General features: G+C 45.9%; 1 protein-coding gene across 12 annotated transcripts in view; it reads left to right on the top strand.

Annotated features, from left to right (window-relative positions):
- The first annotated feature begins 3,697 nt into the window (after positions 1 to 3,697).
- DIP2B (disco interacting protein 2 homolog B) overlaps positions 3,698 to 20,327 on the top strand; it is a 247,780-nt gene continuing 231,150 nt past the window's right edge. For 8 of the 12 annotated variants that reach the window (XM_030816571.1, XM_030816570.1, XM_030816579.1 and 5 more), the window contains exon 1: positions 3,722 to 3,950. In XM_030816571.1, coding sequence (XP_030672431.1) covers positions 3,851 to 3,950 — 100 coding nt within the window. In that variant the 5' untranslated portion in view covers positions 3,722 to 3,850. Of the gene's footprint in view, positions 3,951 to 20,327 lie in introns of all 12 variants that reach the window. The other 4 variants (XM_003252153.3, XM_030816574.1, XM_030816577.1 and 1 more) reach the window with 1 other exon arrangement.

The following is a 20,327-nucleotide window of genomic DNA, read 5'->3' as shown; positions in this document are numbered from 1 at the left end:
ACTTCTCATCAGAAACCATGGAGCCCAGCTGGGCACGGTGGCGCACGCCTATAATCCCAGCACTTTGGGAGGCTGAGGTGGGCGTATTACCTGAGGTCGGGAGTTTGAGACCAGCCTGACCAACATGGAGAAACCCCATCTCTACTAAAAATACAATATTAGCCAGGCGTGGTGGGGCATGCCTGTAATGCCAGCTACTCGGGAGATTGAGGCAGGAGAATTGCTTGAACCCGGAGGCTGAGGCTGCAGTGAGACGAGATCTCACCATTGCACTCTAGCCTGGGCAACAGGAGCGAAACTCCATGTCAAAGATAATAATAATAAAAAAGAAACCATGGAGCCCAGAAGGCAGTGGAAAGACATTCAAAATGCTAAAAAATATTGTCAACCAACAATTACATATCCACAAAACTATACCTCAAAAATGAAGGCGAGGCCAGGTGTGGTGGCTCATGCCTGTAATCTCAGCACTTTGAGAGGCCGAGGAGAGGATCACTTGAGCCCAAGAGTTTGAGACCAGCCTGGGCAACATAGTGAGACCTCATGTCTACAAAAAAGTAAAAAATCAGCCGAGCGTAGAGGCATGCACTTATAATTCCAGATACTTGGGAGGCTGAGGCGGGAGGATTACTTAAGCCCAGGAGATTGAAGTTGCAGCAAGCCAGCATGGTGCCACTGCACCCCAGCCTGAGTGACAGGGCAAGACCCTGTCTCAAAAAAGAAAAAAAAAAAAAAGAAAAAGAAAAAGAAAAATGATGGAGAATGCAGACATTCCCAGATAAACAATAACTGAATTTGTCACTTGCCCTGCAATGTGAGCCATTCAGGTTGAAATGAAAGATTATTAGACAATAGCCTGAGTTCACACGAAGAAATAAATAGCACTGGTAAAGGCGCTGGTGCAGTGGCTCACGCCTGTAATCCCAGAAGTTTGGGAGGCTGAGGCCAGTGGGTCACTTGAGGTCAGGAGTCCGAGACCAGCCTGGCCAACATGGTAAAACCACATCTCTACTAAAAATACTAAAAATACAAAAATTAGTCGGGCATGGTGGCGGTTGCCTGTAATCACAGCTACTTGGGAGGCTGAGGCAGGAAAACCACTTGGACCCCGGAGGCAGAGGTTGTAGTAAGCTGAGATTGCGCCACTGCACTCTAGCCTGGGTGACAGAGCAAGACTGTCTAAAAAAAAAAATTGGTGACGCAGTATAAACATAGTATATTTTTGTTTGTTAATTTTTAAAAGGTTTTCTCCAAAAGCATGAGCCACCACACCTGGCCTTGGAGAAAAATTTAATGTTAAACTTTTAAAATAGTCACAGAAACAATAGCAGTATAATCTGTACCTTCCAAACCAGAAGAACAAACAAGTACTATCTAACACTTTACTAATTTAACAATAGGAGAAAAAGTCGGGGGTGGGGGGGGAAGCGAAGACAGAGATTGATAAACAGAAAACATTTAACAAGAATGAAGAAATAAGTCCTAATATATCAATAATTATATTAAATGAACATAAATGGATTTAATTAATTTGTTACACACAGAGTCACAGACAAAAGTTGAAATAAAAGACTAAAAAAAGTCAGCAAGTAGTAATTAAAAAGGCTGGAACAACAATAATACCTAGACAAAAAGATTAAGGTAAAGAATAAATCATTAGAAATAAATAAAGACAATATAAGGAATAATTTAGCAAAAAGGTAGAATAATTTGGTAGAAGAATGCAGTAAAGGCTGGATGAGGTGGCTCATGCCTGTAATCCCAGCACTTTGGGAGGCTGAGGTAGGAGGATCTCTCAAGTTTGTTCTAAGCTTCTATAATTTTAAATAAACGTTTTACTTTAGAATAGTTTTAAATTTACTGAAAAGTTGCAAAGATAGTACAGATAATTCTTGTGTATGCTTCATCCAGTTTTTCTTTTTCTTTTTCTTTTTTTTTTTTTTTGAGACGGAGTTTCGGTCTTGTTGCCCAGGCTGGAATGCAGTGGTGCAATCTGGGCTCACCGCAACCTCCACCTCCCAGGTTCAAGCGATTCTCCTGTCTCAGCCACCTGAGTAGCTGGGATTACGGGCACATGCCACCATGCCCAGCTAATTTTTGTATTTTTAGTAGATGCGGGGTTTCACCATATTGGTCAGGCTGATCTCGAACTCCTGACCTCAGGTGATCTGCCTGCCTCAGCCTCCCAAAGTGCTGGGATTACAGATGTGAGCGACCACGCCCGGCCTTCACTTTTTTTTTTTTTGAGATAGTTTCACTGTGTTGCCCAGGCTGGAGTGCAGTGGCCGTGATCTCAGCTCACTGCAACCTTTGCCTCCTGGGTTCAAGCGACGTTCCTACCTCAGCTCCCCCAAGTAGCCGGGATTACAGGCATGTGCCACTACTCCTGGCTAATTTTTGTGTTTTTAGTAGAGACGGGGTTTCACCATGTTGGCCAGGCTGGTCTCGAATTCTTGACCTCAGGTGATCCGCCCACCTTGGCCTCCCAAAGTGCTGGGATCATAGGTGTGAGCCACTGCACCTAGCCTTGGACCCTCTTCATATTAAATTAAAATTAATGTTTTTGGAACACCTATTAGGCCATACAGTGAGGAGGATGCGTTAAAGTAAGTTCCCTCCTTGTAAGTAGTTAGAAGTGTAGAAAGAAAGAAGTGGATCTCCTCTCTGTTGTCTTTTTCTTTTTCTTTTTTTTAGACGGAGTTTTTGCTCTGTTGCCCGGGCTGGAGTGCAATGACGCGATCTCAGCTCACTGTAACCTCAGCCTCCTGGGTTCAAGTGATTCTCCTGCCTCAGCCTCTTGAGTAGCTAGGAGTACAGGCATCCACCACCACGCTCGGCGAATTTTTGTATTTTTAGTAGAGACGGGGTTTCACCATGTTGGCCAGGCTGGCCTAGTACTCTTTTTTTTTTTGAGACGGAGTCTCGCTCTGTCGCCCAGGCTGGAGTGCAGTGGCGCGATCTCGGCTCACTGCAAGCTCCGCCTCCCGGGTTCACACCATTCTCCTCCCTCAGCCTCCCGAGTAGCTGGGACTACAGGCGCCCGCCACCACGCCCGGCTAATTTTTTTTTGTATTTTTTAGTAGAGACGGGGTTTCCCCGTGTTAGCCAGGATGGTCTCGATCTCCTGACCTCGTGATCCACCCGTCTCGGCCTCCCAGAGTGCTGGGATTACAGGCGTGAGCCACCGCGCCCGGCCGGCTGGCCTAGTACTCTTAACCTCAGGTGATCCACCTGCCTCAGCCTCCCAAAGTGCTAGGATTACAGGCGTGAGCCACCGCGCCTGTCTTTTTAAAAGCTAAAACTGAAACAGAAACAGAGAGCTCCTGGCAGATAGGACCAGGAGCCACAGCGAAGGATGTGGCCTGTGATTAGGTTTTTATAAATGGGCAGGTATTAATCAGGGGAAATGGAGTAAAGGACACGACAGACATACATTGCTAAGTCTAGTATTGGAAAAAGTAAGGCCTGGGACCCCTAAAAACTTGCTCGAGAGTGGAAGGTAAATGCTATGTGTCCACACTACCGTGGTAAAGCCGACGGTCCATACCATGAGCCCATTTCGCGCAGGGAAATTCGAGTGGCGGGCTTGGGCCCGTCGTTCTGGTAGCTTCCCAGTAGAGGGCGCCGTAAGCATGTGCGTCTGACTGTGCTGAGGAGGCGGTGCATCTTCCTGGCCGGGGGCGTGGCCGTCGCGCTCACGTGACCTTTGCTCATGGCGGCGGCGGCGGCGGCGGTGCTGGTGGCGCTCGGCGGCCGGAGCCGGATCCTGTAGCCGGGTGTGGGCCCGCGTCTGTCCGTCCCTCCTTCGGCCCCCTCTCTTGTCTTCCGGAGTGTGGCTGGCGGAGCCGGGATGGCGGAACGAGGCCTGGAGCCGTCGCCGGCCGCGGTGGCGGCGCTGCCGCCTGAAGTGCGGGCGCAGCTGGCGGAGCTGGAGCTGGAGCTCTCCGAGGGTAGGAGCCGGGCCGGGGAGAGGGCGCCCGGGGCCCTGCGGATCGCGGCGACTGGGGAGACAGGTCCCCGCCGCGCGCCCTGGCGGCCGTGCGGCGAGGGGGACGAGGGTGCAGGGAACCTGGCCTGGCACTCCACGACCGTCTTCCCTCCTCTCCCACCCCACTAAGTGGTTTCCTGTGGCTTTCATTGTTTTCCCATGGAGGGGACTAAGTAAGGGCTTGTGGAAGAGGTCCTCTCGGGCCCACACTGCTTCTGCGCTTCCTGCCCCCCAAAACCCGAGACAAAGCTGCGCCATCCCGCTTCTGCCCAGGAGTCTGGGCCAGGTGGGGTGAGGGGGAGGGCTGCGAGGAGGGTGGCTGACAGCTTTCTCCTTTCCTCTCCCCTTTTCGTGGAGGGCTCCACGCCTTGTTCCAGCCCCCCTTCCCCCTTTCAAAAAGAGAAAGACACATGGGAAATCCGCAGCAGCATTTCTTCTCTTTCCTTTAACAATGCGCGATGCCTCCCCAGTGACAGGAGTGAGACAGAAACGGGTGAGGCATTTAGGGTCCTAGGAAGATAAGAAACAGTGGCATTAACCCAGAGAGAGACACGGTGCTGCTTTTAGACCACCTTTGTCATAAGAGGTTTTTTTTTCTTGGTGCCTGTTACTCGGGCTGAATTTTCCGCATCTGGTCACCTTTTGGAGTCTTTGAAGAGGGAAGGAGAGGAGGCTACCGTTTACTTGCAAATCCTGGCTGGCATTCTTTCTTTTGACAATGGATTGGGACAGGGAGGGTTCGATTTATTTTCAGAATTTAAAAAAATGGAATAAATCAAGCCACTGTTATTAGAGAACTCCTTGTACAACAATGAGAGAAACACAGTGCTCCGTTGTGGGCATGTGATCAGGCTTGTGGGGCAGTTGTGATCAGTTCTGTGTGAAGTTCCTGTTTTTATCACTGGCTGCCCCTGAGACAAAAGCAGCATTTTCTCCAAGCTTGATACCAGTACTTTGATTGTGTCTCCAGAGTTGCATATTCTTATTGAGTTCCTTGTGGAAGGCCCTCTTCACTAGCATTTTTCAAGTGGATCAAAAACTCTTGATTGGAAAAGAAGAATGTGACCAACTCCCAGGAGCTTATTAAACATTACTTATTGTTTACTTATTAAGGCATTATGGTTCTCTCCCCTCTGAGAATCCTTTACAATGAAAAACCAAAAATAGAGTTGAATGTTATAAATCCTGTTGGGCATTGAAGGAAATAATTATTTTTAATAACTCTTTTAATAACCCAATGTGTAGGGAAGTGCTGTTTATACCTGTACTTAACTATCAACGTGTTATTTTTCAATTAATCCAATTTTCAAGTTATTCTTCGGCCAGTCCCGGGAATCACTGGTATTAGATTAGTTTGTTTCTGTGAAGTGTTTAAGAAGATAGGAATCCTTTGGGTTTGTCTGCGCAGTTATACCTTTGTTTGAAATATTCACCAGATGAATCCATTTGCGGTAGACTTGAATGGCTGAGGCTTAGTTTGTTTACATGTAAATTTCTTTAAGTTCCCCCCGCTTCGAAAATCGAGGGGCTTTTTGCATTACCATCAATTCTGTCTCTCAAGATAACTCATTCTTCTCCTAGACGAAAGCATTGACATTAAATCTGTGTTGACTTGCATTAAAATCTGACTTTTAAAACTGCCGTTTGAAAGTAACAGATCATCTAGCTTTGATTAGAGAGAGGTTTGCCTGGATGCTTACGTCAGAGGGAGATTAAAAATAGGAGTTGATTGCTTTCACACGGAGAGGGAAATCCTGGAAGCTCCTTATTCTGGGTATATCTGCTTCCAGCTGATTGTTGTTTACATCTCTGGGTGTTTCTAGACATCTCTAGAATGTCTAGAAGCATTCTGAGGAACTATTTCTAGGACCCACACTGATTAGCTCACCTCTCTCTCCTTCAGAAAGGTGTGAAACTTCTACAAATTGTGAATGCCAAGGCTTAAACATTTTAAGGACAAGTGCATGGTTTGCTTTCCAATGAAGGATTATTTTGGTTGGCATCTGACTTGGTTTGAGTTTGTTTCCTATAGATATACTACACTTCTCGTATTTCATCTATTTTAGCAATGGATGACTCTGGAAAAAATACAATTGAAAAACTTGGGCCTGCACTGTCAGCATATTGGTCATCTTTCTTGCTTAAAGTATAGGAGATGGTTGGCTGGAGAAGTAGATAGACGTTAGGAATTCAAGTGAAGTTAAAATAATCCAGAAGTCCCCATATCTGTGTAGTATGGTGTTATTTGTGATGTCTGTAGCATATTTGGAGCTAAGTTTTGTTTGTTTTGCATTTTATCTACAGTTACTCTGCTCTAACATAAGTACTTTGCCTTTTTTTTTTTTTAGATGTTTTTCTTTTGTTTGTTTGGTTGGTTTTTTTGAGATGGAGTCTCACAGTGTTGCCCGATCTCAGCTTACTGCAACCTCCGCTTCCCAGGGTCAAGCAGTTCTCCTGCCTCAGCATCCCCAGTAGCTAGGATTACAGGCAAGCGCCACTACTGCCGGGCTAATTTTTTTGTATTTTTAGTAGAGATGGGGTTTCACCATGTTGGTTGGCCAGGCTGATCTTAAACTCCTGACCTCAAATGATCCACCCACCTCAGCCTCCCAAAGTGTTAGGATTACAGGCGTGAGCCACCACTAAAGATGCTTTTAACTGTGTGTTTATCATGCCTTGCTGACATTGGTGCACTCATTTCTCTATTTTCATTTTTTCTTTCTTTTTTTTTTTTTTTTAAGGTTCAGGCTGTCATTGGTCCTAATCATAGCAATAATCTGAGCTGTATGCTGTTAAAGAATTTTCTTTGTGCTTGCCTGTATTTTCAGCTGCAGGCTTTGGTAATAGATCAGCCAACTCTGCTGAAATGCAGGTTTGTGCCTGCTTTGGGCTCTTTGCCGCAGAGCATGTTGCAGAGCCCTGTGATGTGTCTGGTGCTTCAGGCAGGTCACCAGGCAGCTTCTTGGTTAAAACCTGCTTCTGTCACAAAAAGAACAGGCTGAAACTGCCTGGAAATCATTTAAAAATTGAATTTCCACATAAGGATAAGCTTTTCTATAGACGAGTTGAATAGGTGGAAGGTTTCTGCAAGTATTTTTGTGACTGAAATTTTTAATGATCCACATATTTTATTATTATATGCTCGACAGCTCTGTTGTTTGGACTTATGTATATGGTCTAGTCAAGTATATGTACATAAAGTAGCACTAATGGGGAGAATTAATTTGCTTAAATCTGTACAATAATACATTATATTTGTGTAATGACCTTTTTGTACATTGTCATTTGAGCTTCACTAAATTTCACTAGATAGAATAGGTATTGTTACCACCCACCCCCCCTTTCTTTTTTTTTGGCTTAACAGAAGGGAAAACTTGTACTCAGAAAGATTGTTTTGTCTAAAGCTGCATACCTAATAAGTGTCATTATCCTAAGCTGTCATGTGACGATGACATTGGAATGATTTAAATATCTGTGCTGTCATTGCACAAGCTGTTAACTAATTTTTACTCTAAGGAAATGCTACCATTTTTTTTTTTTTTTTTTTTTTTTTTTTTTTTTTTTTTTTGCGATGGAGTTTTGCTTGTTGCCCAGGCTGGAGTGAAATGGTATGATCTCAGCTCACTGCAACCTCTGCCTCCCAGGTTCAGGTGATTCTCCTGCCTCAGCCTTTCTGAGTAGCTGGGATTACAGGCATGTGCCACCACACCCGGCTAATTTTGTAGTAGAGACGGGTTTTCTCCATGTTGGTCAGGCGGGTCCCGATCTCCCGACCTCAGATGATCCGCCTGCCTTGGCCTCCTGAAGTGCTGGGATTACAGGTGTGAGCCACTGCACCTGGCCCTAAACAGTTCTATACCACGGTGTTGATTCTCTCTCTGAAATCTCTTTCAAATCCATTACTCAAGCATTCAGTTCAGCAGACGTGTATTTTGTGCCTACTGTGTGCAAGTGAGCAGGATACCCTGGTAGCTTTTAAGAAGCTCTGAGTCTGGCAGGGAAATCATTGAAAACTGCCAACAAAACAGTGCATGACCATGGTGGAGTTACGTACAGAGGCTGACTTCTAAGAAAAGAGGAAGCTATCTGCTTTATCGTTGTTGTGAGAGACAGAAGAGAATTATAAATACGAGATTGGATTGTGTGGCTAGTAGAGCGGGCTGTAATTTAGCCTGTGCAGTTCAGCCTAAGTGCAACGTGAAGAAGAATGTTCCTATGCTTCTGTGGCATGCAGGAAGGAGCTCAAGTCTTTCAGTGTCTCAGAACAGTCCAAAGATGACAACTGGAAAGGTGTTTAAGATAAAATAACACTCACAGGAAGGGATCCTCCCCTTTCTTGTTTGAACACTTCTCTGAGCACAAACAGTAAACATAGTCCCATCCTCCCTTTCTCCTGCCTGTTTCATCACGTAGCTTTGTGGTCCTTAAAGCATGGCACAGGGTCTACCACGAAGGCAAAGGGATAAGAGAAGGCTGCTTCCTAGGAATTGCAGTGACTTTTAATGGGGAAGAGGTGGGAGAGTTGAAGAGGAAAAGGAAGAGATGTTGGATAAAGATTTTACAGCCTCAGAAGGGGGCAGGTAGACTTAAGCCACCACAAAACTGGTAAATCCCTCCTGCTTTACCTATAATGGGAAACGGGGCCACTTATCCCAAAATCCATAGCTTAGTCATAGATTCGTAGGATACACCTTTATAAAGTTCTGTCTAAGCAGTTGTAACACCTGATGCTAGGAGTATTAAGGAAAGCAGGAATGTAGATTTTTAAATAACCAAGAATGGGCATTATCTAAGCGATCTACCTCTGGAACTTGCGTGTGTGTTTTTGGTGGGCAGGAGCTCATCTTCAGAATTACTGTCAGAGCCTGTGACACATTCCTTTGAAAATCCTCATGGTGGCAGATTTCAATTCTTTTAGGGTAGAGTTTCATTTATAGGTCACTTGGAATCAAGTAGAGAAAAGCTGGTTAATATTCTTTTAGAACCCAAACTAGTTGTGACTGAAAAAATTAGAGTGATTATAAACTGATTTTAGTTGTGATTGTCAAAAAAATCAGAATGATTGTAAACTGGTTTTGAGGGCAGTTCCAGAAGAGAAGTTACAGACAAATTCACTGGAAGAATGATTCACCTTATTGAAAAGAATGGCTTGCGTGGATACCCTTGTTCTGGTGTGTATTTTGAAAAATTAATCTTGTTGTTTGACAGCCCCATGGCATTGAGCTGGATTTTTGAATAAGATAAATCATTAACATGTCACGCTTAGCTCAGCCCTTGGTTGCAACTTTCTGTCCTAGCCTGTGTAAGACTTAGCACTTCAGGGTTGAAAGTTCATATGACTGGCTAAAAAGGGCCTTCATACTATGTTTGTGTTCTAATTACTAGAGTTCTCCATGGTTCTCTCTCATGTGACTAATTCAGGGATACTCTTTGAAATGCTCCTTCTTGCTTGTATGCACAGTTTCGCGTAAATCTTTAAGGGTTCAGCTAAAGTACCACCTTTTTTTTTTTTTGAGACGGAGTTTCACTCTTGTTGCCCAGGCTGGAGTGTAATGGTGCGATCTCAGCTCACCGCAACCTCCACCTCCTGGGTTCAAGCGATTCTTCTGCCTCAGCCTCCCGAGTAGCTGGGATTACAGGCATGTGCCACCACGCCTGGCTAATTTTGTATTTTTAGTAGAGACGGGGGTTTCTCTATGTTGGTCAGTCTGGTCTTGAACTCCCGACCTCAGGTGATCTACCCACCTCGGCCTCCCAAAGTACTGGGATTACAGGCATGAGCCACCGCGCCTGGCTTTTTTTTTTTTTTTTTTTTTTTTTTTGAGACGGAGTCTCTCCCTGTCACCCATGCTAGAGTGCAATGGCACGATCTCGGCTCACTACAACCTCCGCCTCCTGGGTTCAAGCGATTCTCCGGCCTCAGCCTCCCGAGTAGCTGAGATTACAGGTGCCCTCCACCACGCCCGGCTAATTTTTTTGTGTCTTTAGAAGAGATGGGGTTTCACCAGTTGACTCGAACTCTTGACCTTGTGATCTGCCTGCTTCGGCCTCCCAAAGTGCTGCGATTACAGGTGTGAGCCACCACGCCAGGCTCAAGTACCATCTTTTTTGTAAACCTATCCCTGACCAGTGCGATTTCTATTTTTTTTTTTTGAGACAGAGTCTCACTCTGTCACTTAGACTGTGCAGTGGTGCGATCTTGGCTCATCACAACCCCTGCCTTCCAGGCTCAAGCGATTCTCCTGCCTCAGCCTCCCCAGTAGCTGGGACTACAGGCAAATGTCACTACCGTCTCTGGCTAATTTTTATATTTTTAGTAGAGACGGGATTTCACTATGTTGGCCAGACTGGTCTTGAACTCCTGACCTCAAATGATCCACCTGCCTTGGTCTCCCAAAGTGCTGGGATTACAGGCATGAGCCACCAGGCCGGGCCAATCATATATTTTCTAAGTATTTAAATTGCTTTTCATTTTATCTCTTAAAATTTTTTTTTTAAAAGTAGAGACGAGGCCGGGCACAGTGGCTCATGCCTGTAATCCCAGCACTTTGGGAGGCCGAGGAGGGCGGATCACGAGGTCAAGAGATCAAGACCATCCTGGCCAACATGGTGAAATCTTGTCTCTACTAAAAATACAAAAATTAGCTTGGCGTGGTGGCTTGCACCTGTAGTTCCAGCTACTCAGGAAGCTGAGGCAGGAGAATTGCTTGAACTCAGGAGGCAGATGTTGCAGTGAGCTGAGATCATGTCACTGCATTCCAGCCTGGCAACAGAGGGAGACTCCGTCTCAAAAAAAAAAAAAAACAAAAAACAAAAATAGAGACAAGGTCTTACTATGTTCAGCCCAGGCTGGTCTCAAACTCCTGAGCTCCTTTTGCCTTGGCTCCCCCAAAGTGCTGAGATTATAGGTGTGAGCCACCGAGTCTGGCCTTAGCTCAATGTAAGCTCTTTTTTTTTTTTTTTGAGGTAGAGTCTTGCTCTGTCCCCCAGGCTGGAGTGTAGTGGCGTGATCTCTGCTCACTGCAACCTCCACCTCCTGGGTTCAAGTGATTCTCCTGCCTCAGCCTCCTGAGTAGCTGGGATTACAGGCTTGTGCCACCACGCCTGGCTAATTTTTGTATTTTTAGTAGAGATGGGGTTTCGCCATCTTGGCCAGGCTGGTCTCAAACTCCTGACCTCAGGTGATCCGCCCGCATCGGCCTCCCAAAGTCCCGGGATTACAGGCTTGAGCCACTGCACCCAGCCTCAGTGTAAGCTCTTGTAGAGAGGTCCTTCGTATCTGAAATTTATTTTAAATAACTCGCAACTATTTATTTCTTATATTGTTTTAGGAATACGATAAATTTTTGGTTACTTCAATTTGAATTGAAAAATAAAGTCTCTGTTTTGGGGACTTGATTTTGACATAAGGTAGTGTTGTGTAATCATTTGAGAAGCACATATTTTGACCTCTGGTGGGCTTGGGTTGAAGTTCTGTCTGTATCATTTATTAGCTCTGTGACCTTGGACAAACTGTCTAACCTCCCAGGTATGAGTTTCGTTAACACTTAAAAAAGGAATGACGGTGGTGTGCAGTGGCTCCTGCCTGTAATCCCAGCACTTTGGGAGGCGGAGCCGGGTGGGTTGCCTGAGCTCAGGAGTTCGAGACCAGCCTGGGCAACATGGCGAAACCCTGTCTCTACTAAAATACAAAAAAATTAGCCAGATGTGGCGGCGTGTACCTGTAGTCCCAGCTACTCGGGAGGCTGAGGTAGGAGAATTGCTTGAACCCGGGAGGCGGAGGTTGCAGTGAGCTGGGACCGCACCACTGCACTCCAGCCTGGGCGACAGCGCGAGACACTGTCTCAACAACATCAACAAAAAGGAATGACACCCTCCTTGGATTTGTAAGGAGGTTTAAAGTAAGATAATAGAAAAGCTGAGTATAGTATGGCATGCAGTGAGCACTCAGCACATGTAATTTTTATTGCTGCTGATAGCGAATGGATGCGTGGAGACTTGGCAGTTTTTAATATCTTGTGTTACTTAGTAGAATAAGGTTATACATGAAGTCATGAATGGAATCAATTTGTGATAAATTTTTTGAAAGTAAGGCTTCACTCCATCATCAGTTGTTCCCGTTGGCACCTATACCCTTAGTCCAGTACATGTTGGGTCACTGCAAGCAGTTGACTAGAGCAAAAGACTCGCTGGTCTGTTTCATACAGACATCTCGCATACGTACATTTCTGAGCCTACAGGTTGAGGCAAATGCCTGTGACATGTAAGCTTGGTTTCTGGGACTTAGCTTCTACAAGCTATGAAAAGGGACATATGATGTTTAGAACCTTCAGAAACTGTGGTTTTTACTCTTCCGTTTCTTATCCCTTACTTGTCCTCAGTGAACATATCCTTTTAGTTCCTCTTTCAAAAGTTTTCTGGCTGGGCGTGGTGGCTCACGCCTGCAATCCCGGTACTTTGGCAGGCTGAGGTGGGCAGATCACCTGGGGTCAGGAGTTTGAGACCAGCCTGGCTAACATGGTGAAACCCCGTCTCTACTAAAAATACAAAAACTAGCCGGGCATGGTGGCAGGCGCCTGTAATCCCAGCTACTCGGGAGGCTGAGGCAGGAGAATCGCTTGAACCTGGGAGGCAGAGGTTGCAGTGAGCTGAGATCATGCCATTGCACTCCAGCCTGGGAGACAGAGTGAGATTCCGTCTCAAAAAAAAAAAAAAAGTTTTCTTGATCTTCTTTTCCTTAGAGTTTATTTACCACCAGCCTTCATGAGTCCTCTCAGACTAAATTGGTCTGATTGCAGTCTCTTTTTAGCTCCAGATTGATCTTTCATCTTTTAAAAATACTACTTTTATTTAAAACCATTGCTAAATCTAAAGCTCTGTCACTCAGTTGTCTTTTTTTTTTTTTTTTGAGATGGAGTTTCGCTCTTGTTGCCCAGGCTGGAGTGCAATGGCATGGTCTCAGCTCACCATAACCTCCGCCTCCCGGGTTCAAGCGATTCTCCTGCCTCAGCCTTCTGAGTAGCTGGGATTACAGGCATGCGCCATCAGGCCCAGCTAATTTTGTAGTTTTAGTAGAGATGGGGTTTCTCTATGTTGGTCAGGCTGGTCGCGAACTCCCAACCTCAGGTGATCCACCCACCTCTGATTCCCAAAGTGCTGGGATTACAGGTGTGAGCCACCGTGCCTGGCGTTTTTTTTCTTTTTGAGACAGAGTCTTGCTCTGTCGCCCAGGCTGGAGTGCAGTGGCGCAGTCTCGGCTCACTGCAACCTCCACCTCCTGGGTTCATGCCATTCTGCTGCCTTAGCCTCCCAAGTAGCTGGGACTACAGGCACCCGCCACCAAGCCTGGCTAATTTTTTGTATTTTGTTTAGTAGAGATGGGGTTTCACCGTGTTAGCCAGGATGGTTTTGATCTCCTGACCTCGTGATCCACCCGCCTTGGCCTTCCAAAGTGCTGGGATTACAGGCGTGAGCCACCGCGCCCGGCCGTTTTTTTTTTCTTTTTCTTAAAGATAGTCTTGCTCTGTCATCCAGGCTGGAGTCCAGTGGTGCGATTGTAGCTCACTGCAGCCTCTAATTCCTGGGCTCAAGTGATCCTCCTGACCCTGACGACAGGTGTGCGCCACGATGCCTGGCTAATTTCTTCTTTTCTTTTCTTTCTTTCTTTCTTTTTTTTTTTTTTTTTGAGACAGAGTTGCCCAGGCTGGAGTGCAGTGGTGCCATCTTGGCTCAAAACATCCTCCTCCCGGGTTGAAGTGATTCTCGTGCCTCAGCCTCCCAAGTAGCTGAGATTACAAGCATGCACCACCACGCCCTGCTAATTTTTGTATTTTTCGTAGATACAGGGTTTTGCCATACTGGCCAGTGCCTGGCTAATATTTTATTTGATTTTTTTTGTAGAGATAGTGGTCTCACTATGTTGCCCAGGCTGGTCTTGATCTTCTGGTCTCAAGCAATCCTCCTGCCTCAGCCTCCTAAAGCACTGGGATTACAGACATGAGCAATTGTGCTGGGCCTCAATTATCTTTGAATTCGAAGTTTCCTAAAAGTGGAGATGGTTTCCTATATTCTTTACCCTTAGGGTCTAAGTTAGTACTTTTGTACACATCAAATGGTCCATCTCTTTTTGTTGATTGTTTATATCATAGAGGATTGAGAGTTTTTCGTATCTTTGTGTTTATAGTGCATAAGGTACTTTCTGGTGTGGATGCTCTTTTATGAGTAAGAAAGGTTCTGAAAGGCCATTTCTTTGGAAATTCCATAGTGTCACAGCCGTCTGAATCTTTGGATACATGGGTTGGATTCGTTGGACCTGAAAACTCTAAAATTACATGCAGGATTTTTTTTTTTTTTCGTTGAGACAGGGTCTTGCTCTGTCACCCAGGCTGGAGTGCAGTGGTGTGAATGTGGCTCACTGCAGCCTTGACCTCCTGGGATCAAGTGATCCTTCCACCTCAGCCTCCCAAGTAGCTGGGGCCACAGGTGTGCGCCACCATGCCCAACTAATTTTTTAATTTTTTGTAGAGATGGGCTCTTGCCATGTTGCCCAGGCTGGTCTTAAACTCCTGGGCTCAAGCAGTCCTCCCACCTCGGCCTCCCAAAGTGGTGGGATTACAGGTATGAGCCACCACACCTGGCTGTATGCAGGATTTTGAGTGTGAGTGCTTATGTGTCTGTTTTGGGATCTAGGTCTACAGCTTTCATCAGTTTCTTAAAGAGAGCTATGAAGCAAAGTTAACCAAGCCTGTGCATTATCACCTTTCTTTCTTTTTTTTTTTTTTTGAGATGGAGTCTCGCGCTGTCCCCCAGGCTGGAGTGCAGTGGCGCAATCTCGGCTCACTGCAAGCTCCGCCTCCCAGGTTCACGCCATTCTCCTGCCTCAGTCTCCAGAGTAGTTGGGACTACAGACACCCGCCACCACGCCTGGCTAATTTTTGTATTTTTAGTAGAGACGGGTTTTCACTGTGTTAACCAGGATGGTCTCGATCTCCTGACCTCGTGATCCGCCTGCCTTAGCCTCCCAAAGTGCTGGGATTACAGGTGTGAGCCACCGCACCCGGTTGCATTATCACCTTTCATTCTCACTAGTTTAGAAGGAAGACCAGACTCCCTCAGCTTCCCTCCCTAACACTTGGCAGACTCATCTATATCAGTTCCACCCGTATCTCCTTTCTTTTCTCAGAGGAGGAACTGTCCTCTTCCTGTTCGAAGGTCTGTCCCTCCATGTTCTTACTGTCATCCCTTCTCTTTTGAGATCTTGGGATCTCACTTTATTGATTGATCTGTTCATTTACAGTCTCTCTTTGTTTCTTTCATCTTCAACCTCTCACTTAACACTTGGCCCTTGACTCTTTGCCTTCAGCCTATACATTATGTTTTTGAAACAGGGTCTCACTCTGTTGCCCAGGCTGCAGTGTAGTGGGGTGCTCACTGCAGCCTTGACTTCCTGGGCTCAGGTGATCCTCCCACCTCAGCCTCTCAAGTAGTTGGGACTACAGGTACGTTCTACCGTGCCTGGCTAATTTTTAAATTTTTTGTAGCAACAAGGTCTTGCTTTGTTGCCCAGGCTGGTCTTGAACTCCTGGGCTCAAATAATCTTCCCACCTCAGCCTCCCAGAACGTTGGGATTACAGGCGTGAGCCACCATGCCCAGCCTCCCAGCATTAAAAAAAGCACACACAAAACTTTGCCACAGTCTTGCATGAGAATATGCTTGCTTTCATGTGCTGGCCCTCTCCCTCTCTGGAGCCTGAAAGGTGTGGCCTACATTTCCTTCCTCTTATTTCTTACCTTTGCTTACTGCTCAGTCCATTTCCCCTGCCTCATTAAGCCTCTGAAACAACTGTCTCCAAGGCTACTACTGACTCCTAATTTCAGACTGCAGAGAACCTGTTGGATATGGCATGTCTCTCTGCAGCATTGTACACTGTGGACCATTTTTTTTTTTAAGATGGAATCTCACCCTGTTTCCCAGGCTGGAGTGCAATGGCACAATCTCGGCTCACTGCAACCCCCTCTCCGGGGTTAAAACAATTCTCCTGCCTCAGCCTCCCAAGTAGCTGGGATTAACAGGCGCCTGCCACCATGCCCAGCTAATTTTTGTATTTTAGTAGAGATGGGGTTTCACCATGTTGGCCAGGCTAGTCTTAAACTCCTGACTTCATGATCCGCCCGCCTCGGCCTCCAAAATGCTGGGATTACAGGCGTGAGCCACCACGCCCGGCCCCACACTGTGGACCAGTATCTTTATGAAACTCTCCCCTTCCTAACCTTTGTGGCATAGTTTCCTTCTGGCTTCCTAACCTTCCTCGTACTCTCTCTGGGGTTTCTTCTGCTCTTTCTTTCTCCTGATGAGGGTATTCCTCAGATTTGCGTCTGTTCTTCACCTCACTTTACATACACAGATAAGTAATCTCATCTGTGCCCAGGGCTTCAGCTGTCATGGCTGTGCACATGGTTCCCTAGTCTGTATCTGTAGCCCTGACTTTGCTCTGCTCTAGACATTCCGTTGGTTCCCCCCATGCTAACTTGGTAAGTCTAAAACAACTCTGTTTCAACTTCCTCCTCCACCCCTGCCCCCACCTCCCTGCTTCACAGATACCTGTATTTCAGAATGTCCACTTACTGTCTCCATCCATTTCTGCTGCTATGACAAAACACCTTAGACTTGGTAAATTATAAGTGATAGAAATTTATTGCTCACAGTTTGGAAGCTAGAAAGTCATAGATCAAGAAGTCAGAAGATTTATTGTCTGATGAGAGCCTGCTGTCTACTTCAAAGATGGCATCTTCTTGTTGCATCTTCACATGGTGCGAGGGGCAAATAGGCTCCCTCAAGTTTGTTTTATAAGGGCACTAAGCCTGTTCATGAGCACTCCTCTTTCATGACCTAATCACCTCCTAGAGGCACCATCTCTCTCTCTTTCTCTCTCTCTCTCTTTATCTCTATATTGAGAGAGTCTTGCTTGTCACCAAGGCTGGAGTGCAGTGGCGAGATCATAGCTCACAGTAGCCTTGGATTCCTGGGCTTAAGCGATCCTCCCACCTCAGGCTCCCAAGTAGCTGGGATTACAGGCATGTGCCACCACACCTGGCTGATTTTTTATTTTTTGTAGAGATGGGGTCTCGTTATGTTTCCCAGACTGGTCTCAAACCCCTGGCCATGAATGATACTCCCACCTTGGCCTCCCAAAGTGCAGAGATTGTGACTGCGAGCCACTGTGCCTGGACCCCATCTCTTACATTGGGAATTAAGTTCCAACATAGGAATTTTTGGGGGACACTGACATTCAGACCATAGTAACTTACCGAAGTCAAAAAGTTGAGAGTCATCCTTATATTCTAAAAAAATTTTGTTTTGGCCGGACACGGTGGCTCATGCCTATAATCCCAGCACTTTGGGAGGCCGAGGTGGGCGGATCACTTGAGGTCAGGAGTTCGAGACTAGCCTGGCCAACATGGCGAAACCCCATCTGTACTAAAAATGCAAAAATTAACTGGGTGTGGTGGCAGGTGCCTGTAATCCCAGCTACTCAGGAGGCTGAGTTAGGAGAATTGCTTGAACCCAGGAGACGGAGGTTGCAGTGAGCCGAGATCGTGCCATTGCACTCCAGCCTGGGCGACAGAGCAAGACTCCGTCTCAAAATCCGCCTCCCGGGTTCATGCCATTCTCCTGCCTTAGCCTCCTGAGTAGCTGGGACTACAGGCGCCTGCCACCACGCCCAGCTAATTTTTTTGTATTTTTTTAATAGAGACAGGGTTTCACCATGTTAGCCAGGATGGTCTCGATCTTCTGACCTTGTGATCCGCTGGCCTTGGCCTCCCAAAGTGCTGGGATTACAGGCGTGAGCCACGGCGCCTGGCCAAAAAATTTGTTTTAATTAAAATTTTTTTTTTTTTTTAAATAGAGATGGGGTTTTGCAGTGTTTCCCAGGCTGGTCTCACTCCTGGGCTGAGGTGATCCACCCGTCTTGACCTCCCAAAGTGCTGAGATTACAGGTGTGAGCCACCTCGTCCTGTGATCCGTATTCTAACGGATCACTGAGTCTTGTTGTTTCTACTTCCTGTTTTCTATACCATTCCAGTGTTAGTTCAGGCACTTGTTTCTTGCTTAGACTAATGAGGTAGTCTCCTAACTCATCAGCCTGTCTCAGTCTCTTCTCCCTTCAGTAGGTCCTTCTCTACCCTGTCATTCATTGATCATTCTGAAACACAAACCTAATTGTGTTCTTTTCCCTGTTTAAAACTTTTCCTTGGCTTCTCTCAGTCACAGGATAAACTCTAAGCATCTTTCTTTGTATACCAAGACCTGCCTTCCTTTTTAACCTCATTTCCTGCTCTGTCTATATTTGTTGTCTGCTCTCTAGCCATGCCAGATGACTTGCACTTCCATGAATGCTATGTGCTTGTTTTCACTTGTATGCTTTTGTATACATTGCCATTCTCTAAAATGTCCACGCTGGCATGTTCTTCCCCTTTTTTTGCTCGGTTAACTTGTGTTTCAGTTTCCTGTGAGTTTCCAGTTAACTTCTGTTTCATTCCAGTTTCCTTTTCTAAGTTCTTTTAAGAAGTTAAATCTCTGTATAAGTAGTCATCAGTTAATGAGAGCTTATGATGTAATAGGTCCTGTGCTTAGCAGTTCGTATACCTTGCCTGGCTAGTAAGTAGGTGCTGAATACGTAGCTCCTATTAGCATAATGATGATGAGGGAACTGAGGTAGCAAAAAGCACCTGAACATTGCACACAGTGTATCTTCCCACCTGTGGTTACACATTTCCCATAAGGTGGCATTCTGGAGGCATGGCACTGGGAAGAAGCACTGAATTTAAGAGTCATGCTGAATTGGGTTCACACTCCCTATGGTCTTGGGCAACTTTTTTTTTTTTTTTTTTGAGACAGAATCTCTTATTGCCCAGGCTGGAGTACAATAGCGCGACCTCAGCTCACTGCAACCTCCGCCTCCTGGGTTCAAGCGATTCTACTTCCTCAGCCTCCCGAGTAGCTGGGATTACAGGCACCCGCTACCATGCCCGGCTAATTTTTGTATTTTAGTAGAGATGGACTTTCACCATGTTGGCCAGGCTGACCGCAAGTGATCGCCCACCTCAGCCTCCCAAAGTACTGGGATTACAGGCGTGAGCCACAACACCCGGCCCTTGGGCAAGTCTTTGAAATATGTTTCTAATCTTAACAACTCCTAGAGATAGGTTTCTGTACAGTGTGCTGGGATTGGAAACCAAGTCTGTTTGGTTCTAAGCCCTGTGGTGTTTCCACACTGCCGTTTTGACCTCCATCTCCCTGAATCTTGTTTCAAGTAGTTTCAGCAGAATTCTCCTGCATCTTAACTGGTATGTCTCATTTTCCTTAGGATACAACTTCTGTCTTTTTTTGTTTGTTTTTTTGAGACAGGGTCTTGGTCTGCCCCCAAGCTAGAGTGCAGTGGCATGATCTTAGCTCACTGCAACCTCAAAGTCCTGTACACAAGCGATCCTCCAAGTAGCTGGGATTACAGGTCCATGTCACCATGCCTGGCTAACTTTTTATTTTTTGTAGAGACAGGGGTCTCACTTTGTTGCCCAGGCTGGTCTTGAACTCCTGGGCTCAAGCAGTCCTCCTGCCTTGGCTGCCCAAAATTCTGGGATTACAGGCGTGAACCGCTGCACCTGGCCACAGCCTCTGCCTTTATTTTTTTGGGGGTAGGGCTCCCTGGAGAGAGAAGAATAGGAATGTTCTATCTTATTCTCAGAGAAAAAGGTATAGGGGTGTAATTTGTTATTTCTCACTGTGCTTTGCAGGAACTAGAGGGGTTAACACTCTGTAGATTACATTTGGAGGGTTTCCTTCATACCAGTATAACTACTGGCAAGATGTGACTTTTATTTCTTTTCTTATTTTTAAAATTTTTGCAGAGATGGGGTCTCACTGTATTGCCCAGGTTCGCCTTAAACTCCTGGGCTCAAGCAATCCTCCCACCTTGGCCTCCCAAAGTGTTGGGATTACAGGCATGAGCCACTATGCTGAGCCTCTTTTATTTCTTAAAAGGATAAAAAATATGAAGGTCATCTATAAAGTGAAAGGTAATTTTATGTACTTGTCTTTTGTTGTGAAGTTACTTTTTCTTCCTTGAATTGAGATGGAGATGATGAGAAGCTGAAAGGGGAAACCCAGGATGATAATATTTTGGATGCTACATGGGACATCCCTAAATGAAAATCCACAGGTCTAGCCTAGCATCTTTGAAAGGTCTGTGTTGTGAACAGGCCTCGAGCTTCTGGGCTATTGATACAGGGTTATACTTACATTGTGATGCAGAAAGAGTTTTTAGTCTTTTTTCCCCCA

This window comes from Nomascus leucogenys, chromosome 8, assembly GCF_006542625.1.
Source record: "Nomascus leucogenys isolate Asia chromosome 8, Asia_NLE_v1, whole genome shotgun sequence".
Taxonomy (NCBI): Eukaryota; Metazoa; Chordata; class Mammalia; order Primates; family Hylobatidae; genus Nomascus; species Nomascus leucogenys.
This window is presented reverse-complemented; position numbering and strand designations above follow the sequence as displayed.